Genomic DNA, 25,777 nt, shown 5'->3' with positions numbered 1-25,777 from the left:
GTGGTGTCCCCAGCATCCCCTGGTTCCTTGTTAGGAATCTAAATTCTCAGGTCCCACCCAGACCTGCTGAATCAGAAACTCTAGGGTGAGACCCAGAATTTGTTTTAACAAGCTCTTCAGGTCCTGGTGAACCTGAATTGAGAGCCACTGCTTCTGGACACAAGTCCCTCCGTGAGCCTCAAGTGGTGGCCCCTGACCGCGATGCCTGCGTTCAACTTCCCATCTAGCTGTTGGATTGAGCATAACCTGGGGCAGCGCATGAAGTAGAGTGTGGTTCATGGGTTGGAACATCAAAGAAAATTCATTGTTGACCTTGAAGAAACTACAGGGGCCCAAATAACCACAGATGAAATTCACTTGAGGTGCTAGGGTTTCTGGAGCAGAATTGCAGTGTTACAGGGCCCCTTTTCATTTCTGTAAAGCACAGAGGGCGGGGGAAATAGCCAGTTTGTCCCTTTAGTAAGGTGGTTTAGACTTGTCTAACTCTAAAAGTCAACTCTCGGAGCAGAAATGAACTCAGTTAAACCCCCCAGAGAGAAAGCACCCCTGATAAAGGCAACGTGAGTTCTTTTCCTCTGTTTCTCGTGGGGGTTGGATGAGGTGTGGTGAGGAGGCTTTAACCCATTACCCTTGTGTGATTTACAACCCTCTCAGATGGTTGCACATGAAGGTGAGGGGGAATAAAGACACCCCTGGATCTTCTAGTGCTAATGATGGGTTTTGCTCATGTGAACAATGTCCTTGGCCAATCGCCAAGGTCCTTGAGCTCCTTGTTATCTCACAAATGAAAGATCTGAGTTTCACTCAACATTTAAATAGGTTCACTCCACTCTAGGGGCAGGATGGGACTGACGACTCAAATTAACAGTTACTGGGCCATAGGCTGGACCGTTAATCATGATGAGGTTTGGAGATTCTTAAACGTTTGAACCAGATTTGCCCTCCCTGCCCCTATGAGAGTGATGGATGACCAGTGTGTCTGTCCCCAGATGCGCAGCAACTACCATTTTCCCAAGCACTGGTTTCTAAGTACTAGTTACCAAGCTTCCTTCAAAGACCTTACTTGGCTTACAAATCTGTCACTCAAACAGCTTTGCAGGTGGGCAGAGAAGGGCCCTGGGGCCTAACCCCGTCCCCACGGACCGGCCCAGGGAGTCCCAGCCACAGGTGGGTCCTTGGGGTCCGTAGTGCAGGCTTGTGCCTCTGTTGCTAGTGAAAGAGTAAAGATAAATCAGCGCAGACTGAGAGAGTACAAGTCTGCGCTGTGCCCTGCCATTCATCAGACTGCCCGCAGAGACACCGAAAAGCCAGCTGCAAAGCAAACAGGAAGTGATCTTTCTCCCAAGGTCACTGCGGCAGCTCGAAAGTGTCACTGTCACTCCTTTCTTTGAATGACTACTGCTTTCTTCCCGACAACACCGCCGGCCTCCCTTTGCTGCTCCTGCCACCTGAACAGAAATCACTGCGAGACTTTGGGACTAGAATCATGGGCTGTCAAAACTTTGCAGGGTGCAAGCCTGTGGGTAAGAACGGCCATTCCCCTCTAGCCTGGAAGACCTGAGCTGCGTGAGTCACTTGAAAGCAGAAGCGGTTTCGATTTCCAGCCTTAGTGCAGGATTTCTGATAAGGGTTTTCAGGCACATTTCACGTTTTCCTTAACTTTGTAGTTTTTGTTTGTTTGTTTTTATAAATGAATCAGGACCTGGGTCCACTTCCCAGCCCAGGCTTGATGGTGACCCCTTTATATAGAGACTGCTTTGCCTTGTGCCTGTCCCAACCCTGTTCGTTTACACCCGACTTCCACCCCACCCGTCCTCAAATCCTACCATCACCTTATCTTCCTTGGCTTGAGGCAGTGCCCTTTGCTCCTCGGGTGTTGGATCTTCCTACTGCAAGTCAGTAACCCTAACGTCGGTGGTCTTCAGGTTCGTCCTGGGTGGTATTCACCAGATGGGCCATTGTACAGCGAGCTTTGAGAACCACTGCCTTCCCCCACTGCTTAGCAGTGAAAGCTGGGATCCAAACTGCTGCCAAAAGTGAACTCATGTAACCAGCATCAAAGGGGGAAGAAAAATACACCTGGTCCCCAGAGAGGCGATTGGTTCTGCCTGCGCCACTAAATAATAATGACCCAGATAAAAATCCAACCCTTCCTAAACAATTTCTAGGTGTCAGAAATTCTAACCCTATGATCACTTAAATTCAACACAACCTTGAAACAAGGTTCTATTACCCTGTCTATTAATTAGAAAACAGAGACTTGGAGAAATGAAGCCAATTATGTAGGATGATTAAGCAGGTTGGTGCCCTCCAAGGCGGGATGCCCGGAACAGGGATCCCCTCAACAGGGATCCCCTCAGCCAGGTCCAAGGCAGTGCTGGATCTCCACGTAGTCATAATACAGGGCTGGGGGTGGGGCTGGGCTAGCCAACTGGGCTTTGTGACCTCTGGTTGTCGGTTTCCTCCCTTGTCCCTGAGGGATCAGGGCTGCTTCCAAATTCTAGAACCTTCTGCAGAACCTAGAAAGAAGACTTAAATTCAGACCCCTCATTCCATCCAGCAATGCTGGACCATTATTCCAAAACCCCAGGGAAGACAGAACCACAGTAGGGGAAAATCTGCCTTTATTTCTGGACTTCGCACTGGAGATCCCAGTACGAAGGTGGTGGCTTTCCATGGGAACAACGTCACCCCAGGACTTGCAGTAGAGGCTGAGGAAACCAGGCTGACTAACGTGCCCACCTCTGATGACGCCGCTCTCGGACTGACCCCATCTACTACAGCATGATGGCCTGCTAAGTCCCCAAGACATAGCCACATTAAATAGCTTTGTACAAAAGCCCAAGAGTGTCCGTTGCCTCTGGTAACAAATGGGAAAACGGGAAAATCCCATTGGAGGTTGCTGTTGGGGAGACATCTTCCCAAAACAAAGACGAGGCCCACTCAGGAGAGATGGTGATGAAAGGCAGCTCACAGACATGCAGGACAACGACCCTGTAGATGTCGGGAGGGGGCTCAGGCACACAGACATGAGGACCAGCTACGCACTATGGTGACAGGGGGGTCACAGGTGCTCAGAGGAGTCGGCAGGCAGCCGGGAGCTGGAGCTCAGGACAGAAACTGTCTCTGTCTAGGATGGTGGGTCCTGGACTGGAAACCCAGGGCCAGGTTCTCCTCAGCCCTACCGGGGCACGGACTCGGGTCGCCCTCTGCTAACGAATCTCCTGAACCAAAAATGGGCACCAGGGGCATTCGTGAGAAAGGAGGTCAAACTGCAGAGCCATGAGGTCGCACTGGAGCCCAGGGTGGCAAAACCACAAGTGCCACCCTTCGGGAAACATGGAGAAGTGGGAGCCGCGGCTCCACTGGTGTCTACAGGGCCAGGCACGCTGGCTGTGCCTCCCCCGCCACCCGGCCCAGAGCGTGGGTTTGGCGGCTTTCTCAGTACTTCTTCACGAGCAGGTCTCTTGCTGGACAACCTGTGCCCACCAGAGGCTGTACTGTGCTGTGGCTAGTGGAGGGGTCCCTCAGGGGGTCCAGAGCTGGGAGCCGCCCTGAGAGAATGGGCCCCCCTCCCAGCTGTGTGGCTCACAGGCCTGGAGAGACCCGGCTGCCCTGCAAGAATGCCCGTGTTTCCAGAGGTCAAAGGGCGGAGAGGCCTGTGCCCCAGACATCCCAGAAGCCCCAGGCGGGATGAGGACAAACAGCCTGCAGGTCTACATGTGTCTAACAGTGCTAAGCCATTCTAGGGCCTGGGGCGGCCGCACTCTGGAGGGCGATGGGCCCTGAAGGTCGGCGGCTGGCCCGACAGGAGCTATGGGTCACAGTCCCCAGGCTGCGCATGGGGGAGTTCTCCAGTACTTTGGATTAAGACAGGATGCAGTGGTCCTGAGTTCTTCCATTCGGACTGAGTTAAAAGCACGTCTTAGCAGCAAGAGTTTGTTCTTGTTTTTGTCAAATGAAGGTGGTGAAACTGGACCGGGCAGGTGCGAGGTCAGTTCAGTGAAGGTGGAGAAGCTGCTGCAGGTGCGTGCGACGCAGCCCACCTCCTGGCGTCCTCAGGTGAAGTAGCGGCAGGGTGTGGAGTCGATGTAGCAGTAGGGGGTGCACTGCAGGTCCCCGTACGACCTGAGGAGGTAGACACAGTTCAGGGTGGACACAGGGCAGGGGCAGGAGAGCTCCCACCAGCCCTCAGGAACGAGCCACGTTCTAAAGGTCACCTCTAGGGACTTTTGGTCAAACATCATCGAACAGGAGCCACTGCTGCCAAGGGCTCTGTAGAGACTGTTCTCATTCTCATTTGAGGTGAGGGGTTTGGGGGAAGTTGAGTCCAGGCCTCTGGGGCTTTCTCCCTTGAGCCCAGCTGAGGGATCTGAGAGGAAGGAGTGGGTAGCCTTCCTATTAGCAGCGTCTCTGAGAGACTCTCCCCCTCTCAAGGCCTCAGACATTTCCAGCTCCGTCCATTAGATCGCGCTGCACTGAGGCAAATGTTCTATTGCTGTGCAGTCCAGTGTGGCAGCCACTGGCCCTCAGTGGCTACTGAGCTCCTGAAATGAGTATAGTGCAACTGAAGGATGGGATTTTAAATTTAATTTTAATTAACTTAAATGTAAATAGCCACAGGTGGCCAGAGGTTGCCATACTGGACAGTGCAGCCGATACCTTTGTAAGCCCAAGTTATAGCCCTGAAACAGCGTGTTGAACATTCCGCCCACATTCACGAGCAGCCCCTGAGGCTTCCAGGGGCCACTGTGTGATCCTTCACTCCATGAGCGACTGTCTGCATTCAGCTGTCTCCATGGAGCCATCGAGCAGCTCAGACCTTCTGCCCACTTCCTGGCAGGTGCCTCCTTACCTAAGGAGGGGGCAGTACACAAACACAGATGCCGTGGCCACCTGGCCAAGCCTAAAGCGCTCAGTCTTGGGGTGACTACAGGTCTGTAATTCCCACAGCATGGTCTGGAATGTTGATATGTGTTTGAGGTGGGGTGGGCATTGAAAAGACCCCTTTGAAGAGATTACAGGGAGGGGGCCGTAGAGAAATAGGCCTGGTGTCTGTCCCCAGCTCTGTCAAGGGCCCGGTGCCAAGCTTAACCAAGCTTAATCAACAAGGCTGATGAGACTGGACTCCGGAGAGACTTAGGAGGGACGGGGGGCGGTGATCCACGCTGGAGCCAAGGGAGAAGCAGGGCATGGACTGGAGGGAGGAAGAGCCTCCATGATTTCCCTGGAGACTAAACAGCTCTAGTTCTGTGAGGTTTAGCGGAACACGGCACCGTTTTACACCTTGAAAGGACCCTAGGAGGCCACATCCTGGGGATGGAATCAGTGCCTCACAGGGCCAGTGGCCCTCAACTGGCCTGGGAGACGGAGCCATGGCCAGAAGAGGAGGTGGGCAGCGTGGAGGCCAGAACACTAGAATACTTATCCCGAGCAACGTAAAGCCACACGGAAGAGTCTCAGAAATAATTGGGGGGGGGGGGGGGGGGGTTCTTCCTTGGAGGGAATACCAAGTTCCTGGGGTTGTCTTGAAGGAGCCACAAGCCAGCAAAATAAGATATTAATGCTGGTGTGGTCTCACTTGTACCCACGGGGCCTGCCCAAGGATGAGGGGTTGTTCCAGAGAATTGAGGTTACACAGATGCTAAGAGTCTTTGAAATACCCTGATACTTCCACTGGGCTTCCCTCCCAGGCCCACAGCCCCGAAGACTAATGTGGTCACGGTGGCCACTGGGAATGGGATCTGCTCATACAGCGGCGACAGCTGAACTTAGGGACTGCTGCTCCCAGGGGCCCAGGACGGAGCTGGTGGCTGTGTCCGTTCCCACACAGTGGTTATGGGTTTATTGCCTGTCTCCTGCAGGTGAGCAGGAACCATATATTATGGTATTGTTACCATGCCTCAGTGTCTAGAAAGTACCGGGAACCTAAGATGCTCGCAGAATTCTTTGTGAAGGAAAGAAGAGACATGAGGAGGGAAGGAAGAAGAAGAGGAGGAGGGGAGTTACAATAGCATGTGAGGCCATCCCTACCCAGGGAGATAGGTCTCGCACGTCAGCTGGCCGAAGTCCAAGCCGTCACAGTCTTCTACACCCTTGTGCAGGTGACCATCTCCACAGTATGCCCGGTGACAGCCTGAGAGGACACAAGGAAGTGCAGCCCTGAGAAAGGGCAGGGACAGGCTTGCCAGCCTGGGCTGGGCCCCAGTCACTAAAACGGGCTTTGCTGCTAGGGGTCTATCTGGTAAAATGTGCCTAAAGGATCCACGCAGAGCATGCACCCTCTCGAATGGACCCCCATGAAGCTTCAGACTTATCCAGGGACTGCCCCCAACCCCAAGCCCCACACTGGAGAATTAAGGAGACACAGGCTCCAGCCCGGTCGCACCCCTCGTTAGCCGGGGGTCTGAGAGCAGCCCCTGAGCATCTTGGGACCTCGGTGTCCTTACCGAGGTCCGGGGCATGGGCACCAGCTCCGCCTCACAGGACCGCTGTGGGTTCCCGTGAGCTGAGGGTGAGGAGACTGTGAGCATCGGTCACGAGAGGCAGCCGCGGGGGGTCTGGTCTGTTACAGAAGGCTCCCTGCTTCTCTGGGGAGCCAGATGCTCTGGGTGGGGTGTCTGTTCTCACACAAGGGGAGGGTTTGGGATACGGAGCCCACCCTCATTGTTGCAGGGCTTTGAGGTCGATAATTCCTCCCTGCTATGCGATCTGTGGGACGGTGTTTGCAGGAGGGGCAGAAGGGACTCTGGGCAAGGCGGGCACCCTGCGGATCACCATCCCAGGAACCGTCCCAGGCCAGCCACACGGAGAGGCAGCGAGCAGTTTCTCAGCCGCACACCCACCCCTGAGCGCATGTCCTCGCCGCTCCGTCAGCCTCTGAGCTTCCTGCAGGCAGCACCTGACTGCATCTACACGTGCCCAGCCCTGTGCAGAGCCTGCTCCTCACAGCAGGGGGTTAAAAATAATCCAGTGAAGGCATGTCAAGCCCTCACTACCCCCAGACCACTCACACACGCCTGAGCTCACAGAGCCTCGGAAGACTTAAGCAGTCAGGACCGACGCACTCATTTCTCAGTTGAGAAAACAGAGGCTCGCAGCCGTGACTGGCCCATCCGCTCCCTCCCCAGCAGCCTCGGGGAGCTGAGGGGGAGCTGGTGGCTCTCAGGGTCTGCGTGTGGACTGTGTTCTGAGCCTAAAGCCCATGCGTTCCCCCTCACCTTCTGCTTGTGTTGCTTGGTTTAAGGGGAAAAAAAAAAAGGCAGCGCAGCAAACCCTCGGGCGCCACACTGGCTAACGGCCCCGTCCGGTCCCGTAGCACCCGAGAGCCTTGAGGACAGCGCTGCTGGTCCACTTTCCATAAAAAGGGCTGTGCTGCCTAGGCCTCTGTCTGGTATAAGTGAGTCCTGGGTCAAAGGCCTGACTTCCTCCCTTTCGCCTTTCACGCCTGTATCGCCCTTGTCCTTTGACAAAGAATGTGGACTGGAATTTGGATTTGGCCAAGAAGTAGGATTAAGAAAAAAAGGAGCACCTGGTGGCTTCTCTGGGGACAAGACCCTTGACCCCAACCCCTGATGACATGCCTGGATAATGGAGGTGTTAGCACGTGGCCTCAGTGAGGCAGGCTACCCTCACAACAGCTTAGGTTCGCCCCTCTGGTGTTCGAACTGTCCCGAACAATCGCGGCTGGTGTCCAGGGCTTGCCCTGGCCCCCACCCTGACGGCGAGTCAAGCTGCAGGCTGGGCCCCACTCACTGATGCAGTCGTCACCCACATCATTGTTCCCGTCGTCACACTCCTCCCCGGGCTGCAGGACCCCGTCCCCACAGGAGGCACGCTGGTCTACAGTGTAGTCCACAGGATAGAAAGGGGTCAGCTGGCCAAAGAAACACACCACAGTTACCAAGGGCATTACACCAGGCAGCTGCAGGCAGGGCAGGCCCTTGGCACTGGGGCAGAGGCTCCGGGTCCGGGGAGGCATTGCTGAGGAGCAGCCCCTGCTTCCTCCTGGGTGGGGAAGGCACTCCTTTCTGTCACCCAGAGCTCTGCAGTTGGCAGGGAGGCTGGGCCAGGTCAAGGCAGTGACCTGGCAGTGCGGGACTTGTGAACATCTGGAACCATGGCTCAGAAAAAAGATTCTGTTTGGGGAGCAGAGGCACGGAGAGCTGCTCAGGAACAGAGCGAGCGAGGATGCTCAGCCCTTCCCTGTAAACAGACTGCAAAAGGCTCTGTGCTGGGCCTGACCGTTGGCCTTCCCCACCTTCAACGTCAAGTCCCTCTCCTGGGTGGGGTACGTCCCGCATGCCGGCCTTGTGGTACCTGGATGGGGAGCCAGCCAAGGCTGTCCTTGAAATACAGAGATCTCTGGTCTTTGCGGAAGGCAAGGGCATTTTTGGTGTTCAGCCTCTCAAGCTCCTCCTGGTTGTTGACCACAAAAATCTGCCAGAGAACACAGGGGTGAGGCTTTGAGAAAACTCTTCCACAGGTGGCAGGGGAAAAGCTGGAGGACACAGAATTGCTATCCTTGCACTTGTTAACAGCGGGAAGGCGTTTGCATGTTATACTCTAGCGTTCCTCCTGAAGCGAAGAGGAAAGTCTTGATCTCCATATCTTTTCAATCCAATTTCTAATGTCACCATTTGAAGTAAAAAAATGTGCTCAAGACTTAAATAAGAAAGTGAGGTCATTTAAGCAAGTAATTCAACATCTAGAAATGATTCTTAACCAAATTCTTACACTCAAAGATGTTCATTACAGTGTTGTTCACATTAGTGAACAGCCTGGGCACACCCTATAAATATCCAATAACAGGGCACTGGTTCAATAAATCACAGCACAACTTCATGACAGATGGATGATTATGCATCAATTCAAAGGCCATTTATCATGAACCGATGTCCAGGCCTTACTTTAAAATAATCCAGTGGAGGGTGGGCAGTAGTGAATAGGCATAAAGAGAAAAGAAGACTGGCCATGAATTGATAATTATTGAATTTGGGTAAAGGGTACATGGAGGTTCACTATGTTATTTATTTTGCCATTATATTTATTTGAAATTTTCTATAATTTTTTGTTTAAAAAGACAAAGAAGCCCTGGCTGGTGTGACTCAGTGGACTGAGTGCCGGCCTCTGAACCAAAGGGTCACTGGTTCGATTCCTAGTCAGGGCACATGCCTGGGTTGCAAGACATGTCCCCAGTAGTGGGTATGTGAGAGGCAACCACACACTGATGTTTCTCGCCCTCTCTTTCTCCCTCCCTTCCCCTCTTTCTAAAATATATAAATAAAATCTTTAAAAATAAAAAATAAAAAGACAAAGAAAATATTCCAAAATGGATTCATAACCAAATGGATATTTTGATTTTTTTCTTTTAATTTTTCCCTTATTTTCCAATTTCTTATAAGTGTGGACCCAATGTAAGTTTTACTAAATACATACATACATACATACATAAAACATAAGTTCTATTACAATGCACCAAGAGGACCAGGTGAGAGGTCCTGATGAATAACACCCCAGATTTCTCCCAGAAGAAGCTTACCGCAGGAACTCGTGGGGAGTGGGGCCCGTACACGGATTCCTCATATGAAGGGTTATTCACATTCATGGGGGTTCCACAAAGACATCTTCCTGGCGGCCCGGGAAATCCTCTTTCTCCTTTGGGTCCCATTACAAGTTGTCCTAGGAAGCAACAGACTGCTGTATTACTAGAGCCAAGAAAGAGAAAACTAATCAGCCCAGGTTGATGTGCGCAACCTTCACAACAGAAAGAAGGTTGAAGTGCACAGTATTTCAGGGCAGGCCTGGGGACAGGTTCAATGAGATGCTTTTGATCCAAGATGTGAAGGAGGTGACGTCTTCTCTGGGTCCCTTAACCCAGGATGTGGCAACACCTTTCCCAACCCTTCTTCTCCCTTCTCTCTCTTTATATTTTAGGTAATAGACTGATAGGCATTCTACTTCCCAGATTCCCTTGTATCTGGAGGTGACCAAGTGCCAAAGTGTTGGCCAATGCAAGGTATGGGGTGGGAGGAGGGTTGGGCATCTGGGAAAATTTATCCTGAAAAGAGAGAATCATAGCTGGGCAGAGACATAGCTTTCCCCCTTCTTCTTCCTGCCTTGATATAGACAAGATGGCTGGTGCTGCAGCAGCCACACTGCAAACATGAAGTAACAAGCATAAGATGAGAAGTCAACGTAAGGGACAAGCCAGGGGCTCATGGGCACTGGAGTCCTGACTCTTAGAGGCTGAATTAAAGTGGGCCACTGTCCACCTCTTGACTTCCTTATTGGATGCAAAAAACAATCTTGTCTGTTTAGACCATTATCAACAGGGGGCTGCCTGCAGCTAAACAAACTGTTCACTGATAACTTTTAATGTTTTTAATTCATTTTATGTTGTTCTTGTATATAGGATCTTTACAAAGGAATCTCTGAGTGTGCAATTTCTTTTATATCTTTTGGAAGAAAATGGAAGTTCAAAACTGCTCAGCCCATTTACTCTCCCATGGTCCTCAGAAGAGTATCCTGAAAAGATATGATCAGGAAATTTACGCCCTGCAATGCAGGAGACCTCCCAGGGTAATAGTTCTCACCTTGACTTCTAAAGGCTCTGATGCCCAGGTACACCCCGTACCATTACGACTGCTGAGAACAGAACCCAGGCAACTGTACTTTCAAAAACTCCCAAGATGATTCCAGTGTGCACCAAGGTAGAGAATCGCTGGCCTAGGGAACTGGTCTTTGCACAAGCCATTCCCCCGCCAGATCATTCTCCCATTCACCCTGCATCCCTCCCTCCCCACGGGCCTCCTAGCTCACTCCTGATCTGGGGTCAAACATCGTTATTTCGGGGAAGCCTTTTTGAATTTTTACACTGTGTCATGCTCGCCTCAGATACAATTCCATAGTTCTCTATGCCTTTTCTTTAAGGCATTTATCTCTGTTTGTGATTCTATGTATTATGAGTTTATCCGATCTTCCCCCATAGAACGTAGGTTCCACAAGGGCAGGTCTGATGTCTGTTTTCATTCACCAGGGCCTGACACACAGTAGGGGCATGGTCCATGCCTGTTGACTGAGGAGTGAATGAATGAATGAATGCAGACTAACTAGAAAGAAAAGATCTTCAGAAAAATCTCAATGTCACACTTCTGTCAGCAGAAAAGTGCTGGAGCAAGAGCTCCAATCAATGGGAAGAGAGGAAAGAGAAGAAAAGGTAGAAACTAAAAAATGAAATGGGTACCCCTCCTCCTGGGAAAAGAGTGGCGAATCTGAATACCAACCAGTCACTGGTGTCAAAGAATAAATCACCCAGGGCAGACAGCAACTGGAGACAGAGTTTGCAGATCCCAGAAGGGCAAGAAATAAAATGACTGCAGAGGAGAGGCCTGGCCAGGAACCAGGGAAGCAGCTGCCGCTGGAGGAGGGGGCCTCAGCGGGAAGACCCCAACCCTGAGCCGTCACAAGCAGGCTCGGAATGTCCAGGGTCAGAATGCTGCTGGTATGAGGGGAGGGGTGCTTGCCAACATCTTATCCCAAGTCATGGCTGTTCATTCTAACAAGAAATAGGACTATCACTCCGTGGGAGAAGCGCAGGTCTTGTGGAGCAGAGCCCAGAGAGACAGAGATTCCATCAGCCCGGGGACATCCTAGTAATTAGGCTCCTGGGGAGACCAAGGTGGGAGAGCTCTGTAACCAAGGACGCGGAGCGGCCCTGGGCAGCCTGGCTGCAGGCTCTGGGGCCCCAGAGTTGGTCCCATTATCCAGTGACTTCATGCTGAGGCTGAAGTTGGAATTCATGTTTGGCTTAACACTGTATCATTCAGAAGACAAACATCCAAGAACACTGGTGCTCGGGGGAGGACGGCAATTCCCAGGTACCACACTGATTCACTTATACCCGGCGTGGGTGCAGGGAAGACTCAGCCAAATTTGTAACGTGGGTACTGCCAATTGCATCCTAAAAGCGTTTTGCTTTAATCCCTGCCCTGCCCCCCAGCCCGTCTTCCTCTGTGACTTGGGTAATAAAAAGCTCCCACTGTCTCCACATCTCCCAGCTTCACCCTGTCCCACAGCGTTGGGCACCAGAACCAGAGGTAGCCTCCCAATACGGCGACAGGACGTGGCAGGGAGCCGGCTTCCTGCCACCACTGCAGTTTCCATGCCTGTCCCTCCCAGCTGTTAGGAGGCATTTGTTTCCCGGCCTGTTTCCTGCCAGGCTGCATGGAAGGGCACAGCTACCCGAACTTCCCCGCTCCGGGCTCTCGGAGCAGGTCCAGTGGGCCTGGCCTGGTCCCCGCCCCTGCAGCCAGGGGGCCAACTCTCCACCTTTGCCCAGGGAACTTCCCGTCTCCGTGGGCTACTGCAGTGCAGGTAGGTCAGAGAGGAGTCTGGGAGAAGAAGGCAGAGGAACCACCGCAGGATCGTCTCCACACCCCCCACGCTCCCACTCTGCCCCTGCAGAGGCTGCACGGCTGAGGGGCAGAGTCTTGGATTCGAGAGTCACAGGCTGATCCTGGACCAGGTGTGGCCACCAGTCAGCTCTGTGACCTTGGGGAAGCCCCTTCACTCTGAGGCTCAAAGTTCTTATCTATAAAGGGAGGGTTGGACTAGCCCAGGAGAGTTCAGCCAGTGGTCCGCAGAGCCTGAGGATACCCCAAGGTGGATTGGGGGCAGGGGTTCTGGAACTCTGGGAAGAAATGAGCAGAATCTTGGGTAGACATTTATTTTTCCCCTGACAGTAGGCTTAGGACTTCTATCAGATTCTCAAATGTATTCTTAGGGATCGCTTTTGGGGCCTGATTATCCAGCTGGACCTGGGCATAGGGAAAGTGTATTTTAAACTTCTCCTTCCCTTTCCCTCGAACCCTCCCCCAAAACTTTTCCAAAGAGTAGGATCATTGCCCCATTTTCTTCAGCCTCGTCATTCTGGGAGGCTCCCAGAAAGGAAGTGACTCAAAGGAAGGCACAGGGAGGGGACATGAGTCCAAAGATGGCCAGCACCCTGCTTTCCTGCTGTGCAATACTGAGGTGGGACAGACTGAGAGCCTGCGTAGCCCCACAAGTGCCTGTGGGGACCAGCCCCACCCATCCCACCTGCCAGGTGCTGGGGGATGTGAGGCCAGCTCAGCCACAGACTCTGCCTCAGGGGCTGGCCATCTAAAGGGGAGATGAACACATGTGCAGAAAACAGCTACAAGTGGGGGGGAGACAGCAGAGAGACAATGTGCAACGGGGGCCCTGGGGAAGGAGACCTATTCATTAGGGACCAAGGAAGGAGAGGATTTTCTTGGGTGAACCGGAAGATGACAGGAATGCCACTTTAGGCCTGTGGGCCCAGACAGACTGTAGCAATATGCCCAGCTCTGCAGAGAGCAGGGCACCTGCTGGAGGACAGAAGGCAGCAAGGCTGGGATCTGGCCGAGAATGGCGTGGTGGAGGGGAAGGGGACGTGAGCACACTCAGCTGCGTGAGACGGAGCTGGGAGACCAAGGAGAGAAAGCAAGGCTACACTGGCCCTGCTAAAGGGATGGGGCTGACAGGACAAAGCAGCCTCTTTGTCCCAGGGGGTCCAAGCGAGCTGCTTCTGGCCTCCGGGCCCTGCCCTTCTCACCCCACCCCAGGCCCAAGGAGGAAACTGGAACTCAACTCAGATGAGGGCTGGCCTTTATGGACAGATGCATACATTGAAGTCTGAGCTTGCTAAAGACCTCCTCATGGATCCATACCACCCCCCACCACATTCCCTTGTGAGCACCTAAATGCCCAAGGACCAAGAGGGTCCCTTCCAAAGGCAAAACCCAGGCTTCAGGCCGTGCTCTCAGTCCCTGGCAGCTTATAGTCGTGGGACTCCAGTGAGCACTATGCAAAAGAAGGAAGACAAGATGGAAGGACCCCCATCGGATTATCTTAGTCAACTCAGGGAAACAGAGTATGGGGCAGGACACATGGCCTAGGCTGCATCTCAACTCAAGGTCCCTTAACAAAATAGAAATAGGTGTGACAAGATGACTGATTGGCAGGTAGCATATTTTGCCATGTATAATGTGCACCCATGTCTTTGTGTGCATTATACATGGGAATATTATACCCATTATCATACCCATGGTATGTAATCATTATCTCCATGAATAATGCACATCCTTATTTTCCCCTCAAAAATTTGGGCAAAAAAGTGCACACGATACACAGCAAAATATGGTGATCGATGCTTGTTCTCCCAGTATTTCAAGCTGATAGCAAGAGTGGGTCCTTTTTTGTCCTTGCTAAAAACAGGCACTATTTGAAAACTTCTGCCTTCTGTTCTCAGAAGAGAAAAGCTCCTAAGAGGAGTGGTGGTGTATGAAGAGTAATAAGAGAGGGGACTAGAGACTGGAAGAAGAGGCATCCGCCCCAGTCCTGGAGAGAATGAGGACCCCCCTGGTATCCTGGAGAAGGGATAAGGTCTAAGAAAAATGACTGTGGGGCACTCCTTGGCAAGTTGAACCACCTGGACCAGGATTCCCAGCCTTGGAAATGTTCTAATACCGGAGGATGGTAGTCACCAGGTACCTGCGGACCACATGGATGCATTTCAGGGGTAATAGGGCAGATAAAAGGCTGGAGGGACCTCTTATGCTGTTTTTCTGCCATAATTCCCAAGATCTTTGGCCAAGTCTTTTGTGGCAGTTGAAGAAGTGGAGAAAACCCCCGTAATGCCTAAAACTGAATTTTCCTGGCATTCTGGCAGATTGGAGTCTGAGCCAGTTTTAATTTGTTTTAAAGGATCTAACATGATATGATGGTTCACAATCATCCCCTGACATGGTTGCAAATATATTGCCATAACTACAGGGGGAAGGAAGGGGTATGCAATGTGGCATTTGGTCTTCATTTTCTCAAGAAAAAAATTGGAATTAAAATTGTTTTGATTCCTTTCATATAACTGAGGACAAAGAATCTTGCACAATCAGTAAACAGTCTTCTTGGACCTAGAAATGCTGTGTTTATACAGACAGTGTGCTATGAAAGGCCTTACTTTGAGTTGACAGAGAACAAATTAAATCAAAAGTCTAATTCATCATATTAAGTAAAGTAAACAAGGTAGCAGTGTACCTGTGCCCTTTAAAAGGCTTTGATTTCTTTTTACTGTCTCTTTCTATAGTCAGTACAAATCTATAAGGACTCTTTCCTAACACTGTGTAAAGCAAAAAAACTTGCAATGTTATCTTTACTTCTAGGCTTAAGAGAATTGCTTAGAGCCATGAAATGGTTTTCTAGAAAAAGGTGTTAGTTGATGAAATATGTGCCTGTTATTCACTTAACATACAGACATCACCAAAATAATCTTTTTCCTCTCCTCTATTTGTTCTCCAAAATGGTAAAGACAAAGTCAGAACAATGTTTATCTTTCTTGTTTAAAAGTTGAATACGCCAAATTGTGGAGAAATTATAAATATGTTGAAGTTCTTCTAGCAGTTTCTAATTCAAAACAGATCTCTGCCGACATCTCCTCATGCTCTCTCTGGGAAGGCTGACCAGGAGTGTGACACTGTAGGTCAAGTGAAGCAGTGTAGCTCTTACCTGCAGAAGGGGGTCCTGGGGGGCCTGGGGGACCCAGACGACCTGGTTGACCAGAAGGCCCAGGCTTGCCTGGTGGGCCCATGACTCCACTCTCTCCCTTCTGCCCCTGACAGAGAGAAAGGCAGAGCCTGTTATGAGAGCATGGCATGACCAACTTCCTTCCCAATTTATCTCTAAATCAGGGACCAACTTGCACTTTGGAGCAAGAGCCCAAGACAGGATGTAGCCCCAGAAGTCTTGGCCACCAAGCTCCAAAAGAACTCAGGATCACTGTCATCTGAGATGGTGATGGCTGCAAGTTTGCAGACATTATTTTTTGCTCTGTCCTAATGATATGGCTCATGACAGCTGAGAAGACAATCCAACCAACTCCCCTCACTGGGCAGATGAGGAAATAGAAGCTTAGAAAAGAGCAGGAATTAATGCAAGTCACCTAGCATCAAGGCAGCAATGTTGAGCCTAGCACTCAGGCATTCTGCCTGCTCCCCAAAACCATTTCTATTTTATCACAAGAGCTGCCTCTGCCCAATGGCTACCTACTGACCTCAGGATAAAGACCCATAACATGTATCCCAGATCATAACTATACAATTATTTTTGTGGTCATTTCATCAATGTCCCCCCATGTGACATAAGCTCCCTACAGGCCCGAATCTGTCTTGTTCACCTCCCTTCCCCAGATCAAATGAAGGAAGAGAAAGAAGCTGAAAACACAAAGGCCAAGTAGTTTTGTTCAGCTGTAAGTAAATCGTGCCACTCAAAGATTTGAGTTTCCACCTTGGCCACAAGACCCCGGGTAACTCATGTCATTGCATGGTGCCTCATTTTCTTGTCTGTAAAATGGGGCCAGTAAATATCTGTGTACACCTGCATGGTTTATTGGGATGCTAACAAAGATCTCAGAGGTGAAAAGGGGGTTGGCACAGAACCAAGGGCTATGTGGGGCACGCTGGTTATCACAGCGACTGGCTTGGTTTCATCTTTCTCACACTCTTAGGAAAGTCCTGATTTCTTAAGGGAGGCCCACTTGCAGTAGCAGTCATTCCGCTTGGGCTGGTGTCCCCTCTGCTGTCGGCTCTGGGAGGGCCAAGAGCAAAGAATCCCCCTCAGGGCTGCCCTTAGGAATGACTCAGAAACCAAGGCCTGTGGGTTCTCTCCCCACAGTTCGCTCATTGTCCGCCTTTGCCCCAGGCTTTACCAGGACAGTGATTGACGCCCGACATTTTTGGCCTGGGTCCTCTTTCTACATTTGTGCCTTGGCCGGCTTGCCATCTGATGAAATGTAATCTTCCCCAAGTCTGGGAAACAAGCATGCCAAGCACTCCTTTCCAACCACCAAGGTGACACGTAACTTACCTCCTCGTCACCATGGCCCTGGGGCTCTCTCAGCAATGTCCAAGGAGTTTTTAAACTCTTAATGTAGGACTCGGGGCTTAGAGTTTGTTTCTAATTCCATCCCGATGGAGGGAGTCTTAAGCCTTAGCCCAAGGTGAAGCATTCCATGAGGTCACCAAGATGGGTCCCAGAATGGCAAAGGAAGTCACACTGTCTTAATATAGCAACAGTTAAGGCTTGTTTTTCTAATAGCCATGTCAGCTGGCTATGAGCACAGGAAGTGCCCCAGCTTGAAGGTGCTGGAAACGCTCCTGATTCTGACACTAGCAGTGATGGAAGAGTCTGCTTATCGGTCATCTTCTCAGAACAAGCCATGTCTCTATGAGCAGGACTCATGGAGCAGTGCTTTCCAGGAAAAGCTTTCTTTATTTCTTCATTGCCACAAAGTGTGGTGATCCCTGCCAAAAGTTGTTCTGTTTCCTTAACTGCAGATTTGTACAGTGAGGTCAAGAGCTGTTTTCTTGGGCCTACCTGAAGGCACGTCCGGAAGCATGAAGGTAACGAGAGAAGATGTGGGGAAAAGCTGGTCTCAGCACTCTGAATTCTAACTCTGGCATGGGAGGTGGCTTAGCTTGGCAGTCCTAGTCAGGCCACTCCATTTCTCTGGCCCTCAGTCTTCTCGACTACACAAAGGGAATTTAGTTGGGTGGTCACTAAAATCCTCTGGCTCTGAAATTCTAACCTCCTGAAGTCCCTTCTAGATTTCTGATTCTAGAATTTGGATAGACTTACAATAACCTCCATAACCTCTTAGCACTACTGGCCCAGTGAATACTTGGTACATAAGACACTATGCTGGGAAATCAACTCACGACAGAAAGAAAGTGCTATGGCAGGATCCCAAGGCTAGCAACTCACGTGTGTGCTGACTGGACAGGCACGGAGGAATTGAGGCCACTTGGGTTGTTTACAACATCTCGTAGAAAGGATGAGCTCATTTTCCTAACTCCCCTGAGCTTCCAGGTGCGGTTCTGGTGTCATTTTTAAGATTACTACAGCTAAATCTCTTTAACTTCTCAGCTTCAGCTCTCCCCAGGAAAACACAAACACTGCCCAAGTAAAGAGCTAGACAACAGAAGCTGAAAGTCTTCTTGAACCCCAGTATAGAAAATTCTGGATGGAAGTCAGCAAGCAATGGGAGAGAAAATGATCTAAAAAGAAAAAGAAAAGAAAGCTTTCTCCCTTTTTTTCTTTCCCTGAGCCTAGTTTTTAGGAAACTGGTAGCTGACAGCATTGTGAAGGCACAACCGTGCCACTCACTGTAAAACTTTGAAAATTGAACTAGAATATTGTGACTTCAAAAGTTATCATAAAATCTGAATTATTCAGGTTGGAGGCTGTGTCGCTGCTGAGTTCACTTGGAAACGAACAAAAGTGGCTTCACATGTTACCATGGTTCTGAACCCTGGTTATGTATTGGAACCATGTGGAGAGCTTTAAAAAAAAAAAAACAAAAACCCTGCTGAAGCCTCATGCCAGGTCACGTATAGCAGAGTCTTTGGGAAGTAACTGGGAGCGACAACTATTGCCCAAAGATGTTCGCTTCTCAACATTGTATAGGATTTGGTTAGGTCTCTCCTGTCTGAACGATCTTACTCATTTACTAAAATCGGATGCAGATATTTTAAAAAGATGTTAAAAATGCTTAGTGAGTATCTGTAGTAATGAATAAAAATGCATATATTATGATTTTAAATACAAAATATAGGACGTAATAACTACATATTGGATACAAAGAAACAAATGACTAGAAAGTTCACAAAAGAAATAGTGCTGGAAAGGAAACATACTAAAGTGGTTACATGGTTATGGCAGGGTGTTAGGTCTTTAGGTGACCTTTTCCCCATTTTTCTGAATTTTCCACGTGATGGCCATATATAACATTTAGAATGGGAAAGGAGGTAAAAAGCTAACAAACTGACCACCTAAAAAGTAAAGGGGCACATCTCACAAAGGCCTGTCCATTAGAGCTCAGATGAGGGGTTTCCCTAAGGGCCTCAGGACGGCCCCAAAGCCAGCCAAGGCAACGCACCTCCCCCTCTCCTTCTCTCACTTCACAGGGCTTGACACGAGAGCCGGCTGAGCAGGGGGAGTCCAGAATGAAAAACTTCCCCAAACCCTTCATAGTGCCAATAAAGAGGATCACTCACAAACTGGGATTCTGAGTGGGGGAAAAGCCCCCCCACTGCTGAGATCCAGAAGACCCTTCAACAGCAGGGAAATATCTGGGCTATTTTCCAAAACTCCATTTGTGTCTGAGGCATTGAGGTAAAAAGCAGTTTTCTGGGTAAATGACCAGATCTGATTTCCTCTCCCTCTTGCTTTAGTGAAGGAGCCCTGTTCTTATGAACCAAAGATCTACTCTTGCTCCTAGCCTGGGAAACAGGTGGAACATAGCATCCTATCCCGTCTACTCAAACTATGGCTAAACCAGAGAAACCAGGAGCTCCTGAAAGTGGTGCAACTTCTGCCCATGAGCCCAGAGGAAGACTGACTGGGTTTATGGAATATCTCTGACTGACCCCCACCTGCTGCCTCTTTACACTGCCCCCCTGAGGTGAGGAGGCCTCACTGCAGGCGTGTGGTAAGCCCTGGGATCCTTACCTGCTTGCCTCGTTTTCCTGGTCTTCCTGTGGGTCCCCGGGGTCCTGCTATCCCAGGCTCACCCTTTGGACCCATTTCACCCTGGAAAGAGAGGTAAGAGAGGAATTTGGGCATGTGGAGCAAGCACATCTCTGCAGGTCTACCCAATCAGGGGCCACGAGGGCAGTCTTGCTTGATCATTCCACATCTTTTCAAAGCGGGCTGCTCTGGGGGATAGGAAGAGTGATGAGGTCATGGGAAGGGTAGAAAGGTTTTTCATGGGAGAGGAAGGCGGGGAGAAGATTACACTGGGTGAGTGACTTATTATCTGAGAGACAGAGCTGCTGGGCGCCACGCATGCTGGTGTCTCAAATGCCCATCCAGAATGGCCAGAGTGGGAGGCTCCTGCATTTCAGTCTCACTATACGCAGTCAGGGAAAATGCTTTTTCTTTTAGTTGAAATTTTAGGTTGTGTTTTGTTTTGTTTTGTTTTGTTTTTAGCACAAGTCTGTGGGGTTTTGAATGACTGGATACAGTCTCAACAACTATCATTTTTGGGGAGTTCCTGCTCATGCAATGACCTTTATCAAAGGGTTGTATCTTCCTCCACTTTTCAGTAAAAATTGGTTTGAGTTCCAGCTCACTTCCATTTGATTTAGATGAAAACTCTTTGTGAGGAGAGATGTTTCAGACATATGTTCAAATATGCTAATGATTGTAAAGGCATGGAAAGCAATATAAGCAATATTCCTAGTTGAAAAGCCCTACTTCAAAGTATCAGAACCAAATGCACCAACTGCAGAATTCTATCGTTTAAGGCCAACCTTTCATAAAACCCATTTCTCCATTTTAGTTTCTCTACTTCTTCCCCATGGTCTTCTAGGGTTCCAGGACCTCTTGCTATTTCTTTGGATCATGAACCCACAGGGCATTGTTCCCACCTCCAGGGATCCCGCTACAGCCCAGAATGCACCACTAACAAGCTAAGCTTAGCAACGGCAACCACGAGAGTTTCTGTCAGTCAGCAGCCAGTGTCCATGAAGAGCCTCCCCAGATACTCAGAGGAGATATGACACGTGGAAAATTCCAGGAATATCAATATACAGTAAGGATCGAGCAGAAACCCCTGAAATCATCTGCCAGCTCAGCCAATGTATTGAATTTGTCATTACCCAAGCTACCAACAATTTGCCGTACCAAGAATTGGCCTTAAACCTGTATTATTTTTCCAACCCCCTCGCCCCTGCCTGGCCATGTCCTTCAGGATGCTGGGCAATGAGCATGTGAGAGGTGAATTCCACGTGGCCAAGGAGATGTGGGCACAATTTTCCTTGGCTGCTTAGAAGGGGCTGAGGGGTCTCTTGTTTGGCTTCAAGAAAACAGCAGCATAAACAGCATAATTTTTTTTAAAGACTATTAGAAGGAAGTGTGGCCCTTCTCTTCACCAACTGGAAGCAGCCAGTAATTTCTTGATCTAATTTCTCTCCTCTGACCTAATTATGGTTATCATATCAGCTCTGTCTTAAACATCCTGCAACCAAAGGGGAAGCGGACTCTCGATGGCAGGTCTAGTAAATGGAGCAGAGACCAAAGAAGCTGTCATCTTGAATTTTACAGTAATTTATTATTCTCTGATGTTCATTGTTACACTGAAGGAAAACCTGGCCTACATATTTTAAAATGAAATTACTTTTTCTCTTTTACTCTTTCCTTTAATGTACTTATTTAATCTATATTTAATGCAACACCCCATCTAGGGTAGCAGAAAATGTTTTTGACAGTTGAAGGCAGGGAGAAATTATAATAAATTAATGTCAGATGATGGAAATTATTTAAGTATGCTCCACTGACTGGAGAAAATCAGATGAGAATTGTTTTTTTTTTTTTAAATTTATTTATTTACTTTTTAAATACATTTGTCTCTGCCTCCCCCCCACCTCTTTCCCTTGCCCCCTCCCACCTTCCCTCCCTCAGCTCTTCCCCTTTGGTTTTGTCCATGAGTCCTTGCTATATGTTCCTTGACTTTCCCCTTCCCTTCCCTTTCCCTGCCCCACCCTATATAAATAAAACATGGAGAATTGTTTATTCTAGTTTGGAAAATAAAACTTGAAGGCCAACTTGAAAAAAAATTAAGTTGTAAGAGAGCATCTCACTTGTATGTTTGAAGAACACTGTGCTCTGAAGACGAGGTTAAAACAACGGTTTCCCAGGTCAGGGCCTTACAGCGCATGAGGCCCCACCACTACGAAGGTGGATCAGGAGTGGTTCTCCATGGCCATTTGTGACTCTCTTCCATCTCTGATACTGTCCCTCGCCACCACCCTATTTTTCTTCCCCAGACTCTAACCCTAAGGAAAAGTTTTTAAAAAAAATTCTGTCAGTCAATTGTCACCTTCATGGTTTTTGTTATATCTGCACATCACTTTGTTCTTATTTAATAAATATTTTTCTTAGAATCAACTGAATTCACTCTTTTTAAATTAAGCCTTGTCCCATGCAAGATATTCATGAAATCTCACTAAATATTTAACTATTTAAATAAAAAATTTAACTATCAAATAAAAAATGTTTGCTATCACCCAGCTAAAATAACTGCATACCTATAGCAGTACATGTGCCACCTTGAAGCGGTGCCAAGCTGGGTGATGTCAGCAGTGGCATTAAGCCAGAGTTGCCTGCGCTTCCCCGGGGGCCCCTGACCATGGCTGCTCAGACCCGAGTTTCTCGTCATAAAGCTTCCTGCCTTTGAACACTACCACTGCACCCTAAGAGGTAGCATATGAAAAGAAGGGCCTCTTTCCACTCAGGTAAAGTGTCCTTGCCCTCCCATTGACCTGGAGGGGAGTCTCAGACCATTGCCACTCTGTCACCAATATGTTTAGCAACTTGCTCCATTTTCAAACCAGAATCTTCCATAGAGAGACTTTCCCAGCCTGATGAAGGGCAAGGCAGACCACTTTTGTTGTCCTTGGGTGGTCTGCTTTTTTTTACTTCTATTTTTACTACTTCTATTTCATAGTACTTCTAGGTACTTACTTTCTGCCCCAACATTCCAGGAAATCCTGGGAAACCCTGTGAAGAGAACAACAAATACAGTGACTGTCACTGAAATTACATTTAAAAGGACTGTGGAAGAGCTTAGTCATCCATTTTCAAGATAGAACCCTGTCAGTCAGCCAGTCAGCCAGCCAGCCAATCAGACAGACAGACAGTCAGCTAGACAGACTGCCAATCAGCCAGTCAATCAGTCAGGCAGCCAGTCAAACTGTCAGCCAGTCAGCCAGCCAGCCAGCCAGTCAGCCAGTCAGCCAGCCAGCCAGCCAGTCAGACAGTCAGACAGTCAGCCAGCCAGTCAGCCAGCCAGCCAGCCAGTCAGTCAGTCAGATAGTCAGTCAGCCAGTTAGTCAGTCGGCCAGATAGTCAGCCAGCCAGCCAGCCAGTCAGGCAGCCAGTTAATCAGTGGGCCAGATAGTCAGTCAGCTGGCCAGTCAGACAGCAAGCCAGCCAGCCAGTCAGAGAGTCAGCCAGTCAGCCAGTCAGTGAGTTGGCCAGCCCACAAGATGGGGTGATTTACTTCCTTTATAGTTGATCATGTCTATGCAATAGTCATTACCTTTTCTCCTTTGGGACCCAAGTCACCCCTTTCACCTCTGGATCCCTAAGAGAAAACCACAGGAGACATTTGGCGAGTTAATATCATGGGAGGGAAAATGGAGCATTTGAAACTAAAAGCTGCCTAAGCCAACACCCTCACTTCACAGGCAAAGAAACAGGCTCGGAGAGTAGGTGACTTGCCCAGGGAAGGAACACGTGGTGATTTACCTTCATTCTGCACCCCAAGTACTTCCTGCAGTAATAAAGGACAACTCACATAAAATTCTGGGTCCCAGATCCTCTCTTGTCCGATAGGAACTGTTTTCCCAGGTTCTGGTTGGGTTTTTGTTTTTGACAGAAGAGAAGGTTGTGTGGTGAGAGCTTGGGCTAAAGACACGCATCTGCCATCTCCCTCCAGGACATTGGTGCGAGTTGGCACAAGCTTTACTTGCCCATCTGGTCCATGTGAGAGGCCTCTCCCACCCCTGGGAACACCCCCAAGCTGCTGACCCTGCCTCAGGGGCCGCTCCCTCCCTCTCAGCCCACTGATAAAAGAGGGGAAATATTCAAGCATGGTCACTGCAGTCACTGACTAGAGAGAGACCTGGGCCCATCCTCCCTCACCCGAGGACCAAGGGTTCAGACCAGCTCTGGAAGTGGGAAGAGACAAGCACAAACCTTTTCCCCTCTGGATCCAGGGTAGCCCTAAAAGAAAGAAGAAGGTGCATTGACAATCAGCCCCTTCGGACCTTTGCGTTTGGTGACAGAGTGGAAGGAGTCCCTGCATGTGGAGGCGAGATGTGTCTGACTGCACCGCAAGTTTTAGTAGGGGATTGCAGCATTCGGGTACAAAGAAGTCCCCAAGGACTGTGTTTACGCCAGGCCTAAAAAGAACACTGCTTTTGTTACCACCACCCTAAAGGCCCGGACAAAGATTCCCATCTGTTTTGTTGTCCAGAGGTTTGACCCTCGCTGCACAGGAAGGCAGTAGAAATGGTATCTGTGTGCCCCTGTGTCCCTTCGTCCCTTCCCCTATATCCCCCAAAGGCTGGTAAAGACAAGCACTCTGGCGTTGGGCTGCCCAACATCCGTGACATTGCTTGGGCTGGATGGCAGCCACATCCAGTCCCCATCTTTGTAGATAACAGCTGCTCCAGAGCCTTAGTGAGAAGATCTGGGAACATCCATCTGGACCAACACACTGACCTTGGAGCCCATTGGTCCTCTTGACCCTGGTAAGCCCATCAGACCCAGGTCACCTTTTTCACCCTGTGGGAATCAGTAGAAGGGGGAAAGAAAAAGACCTATAGTGACATTTCTTAGAGAAACTGAACCAGGAATTCATGGGCTAGATCAGAAAGGAACTGGGGCCCTGGCCGGTGTAGCTCAGTGGATTGAGCACCAACCTATGAACCAAAGGGTTGTTGGTACGATTCCCAGTCAGGGCACATGTCTGGGTTGTGGGTCAGGTCCCCAGTAGGGGGCACTCAAGAGGCAACCACACATTGATGTTTCTCTACCTTTCTCTCTCCTTTCCCCTATGTCTAAAAATAAATAAATAAAATCTTAAAAAAAAAAAGGAAGGAAGGAAGGAAGGAAGAGGGGACATTAGGGCTGGCTTGTGAATCTGAGGACCTCAAATCCTCTCTTGCTTACTCCCAGGGGTCTAAAGCCCTATACTCCACATTTCACTCTGGTATTTGAGATTAAATATAAAATGAAATTGCCGAAGGCAGAGCGGATCTCTAAAGTAAATTTTCACTAAGATGTTTTAATGGAATGCTTGATTTTTTCCTAGAGGAGGCTGGAAGGGAGTGGGGATGGGGAGAGCTTGGGGCACTGGGGCCCCAGGGGACAAAGTGCCAGCACTCAAAAAACTTCACTTGCTTTGCTCTTTGCATAGAGTGGATCTTTCAGACATCTCCACATACTCTAACCCTGGGTTTGCAACTCAGTAGAGTGAACATTAGCCTTGGGTGTGTATGAAGAAGGCAGGGTGAGTTTTGTTGCCCCTCAGGATCATTGGCAGTTGGAACTTACGGCACCTTCTGTGATAAAACTCTGTCAGTGCTAACCAGTAGAAATGTAAGGTGAGCCACATACTTAATTTTAAAATTTTTTAGAAGTCACATTAAAAGTACAAACTAAACAGGTGAAATTAACTTTATCAGTATATTTTTACTGTAATTAATTTAATCTAATTATCATTTCAACCTACAGTCAATGTAAATATTATTAATGAGATATTTTATATTCTATTTTTGATGATAGATACTTAAAATCTGTTGTGCATTTTACATTTAAACCACACCTCAATTCGGGTACTAAATTTTCATCCAAAATACATGATCTGTATTTAGAGTTCATATAATTTATAGTTGAAAAAGCAAGTTCACATATTCAACATGGGATCCACATACTTTACATACTTAGATGTTTTCAAATAACTGTATCGAGTAAAAGTTTTAAAAATTCAAACTTAAATTAATTAAAATTAAGAGTTCATTTCCTCAGTCACACTAGCCACATTTCAAGGGCTCAATAGCCACATGTGGCTTGTGGCAGCCATATTGGATGGCTCAGGTTTATACAGTTGACTTTTTAAAAACTATGCTTGGGAATTTTCCTACAAGGATTGGGA

The 25,777-nt window shown here is 49.0% G+C and overlaps 1 protein-coding gene across 2 annotated transcripts in view; it reads right to left on the bottom strand.

Annotated features, from left to right (window-relative positions):
* Positions 1-2,622: 2,622 nt before the first annotated feature.
* COLQ (collagen like tail subunit of asymmetric acetylcholinesterase) overlaps positions 2,623-25,777 on the bottom strand; it is a 53,090-nt gene continuing 29,935 nt past the window's right edge. For both annotated transcript variants that reach the window (XM_054594993.1, XM_054594992.1), the window contains exons 7-17: positions 24,343-24,405; positions 23,815-23,841; positions 23,156-23,200; positions 22,579-22,614; positions 19,564-19,644; positions 15,565-15,670; positions 9,542-9,681; positions 8,320-8,439; positions 7,756-7,876; positions 6,034-6,136; positions 2,623-4,128 (exon numbers count right to left, since the gene is read on the bottom strand). In XM_054594993.1, coding sequence (XP_054450968.1) covers positions 4,059-4,128; positions 6,034-6,136; positions 7,756-7,876; positions 8,320-8,439; positions 9,542-9,681; positions 15,565-15,670; positions 19,564-19,644; positions 22,579-22,614; positions 23,156-23,200; positions 23,815-23,841; positions 24,343-24,405 — 912 coding nt within the window. In that variant the 3' untranslated portion in view covers positions 2,623-4,058. The remainder of the gene's footprint in view (positions 4,129-6,033; positions 6,137-7,755; positions 7,877-8,319; positions 8,440-9,541; positions 9,682-15,564; positions 15,671-19,563; positions 19,645-22,578; positions 22,615-23,155; positions 23,201-23,814; positions 23,842-24,342; positions 24,406-25,777) is intronic.

Source organism: Pteronotus mesoamericanus, unplaced genomic scaffold (genome assembly GCF_021234165.1).
Source record: "Pteronotus mesoamericanus isolate MK-2021 breed Mesoamerican mustached bat unplaced genomic scaffold, CSHL_Meso_final scaffold_54, whole genome shotgun sequence".
In the NCBI taxonomy this organism is placed as follows: Eukaryota; Metazoa; Chordata; class Mammalia; order Chiroptera; family Mormoopidae; genus Pteronotus; species Pteronotus mesoamericanus.
The sequence above is the reverse complement of the archived record's forward strand: the minus strand, read 5'-3'. Positions and strand labels throughout refer to the sequence as shown.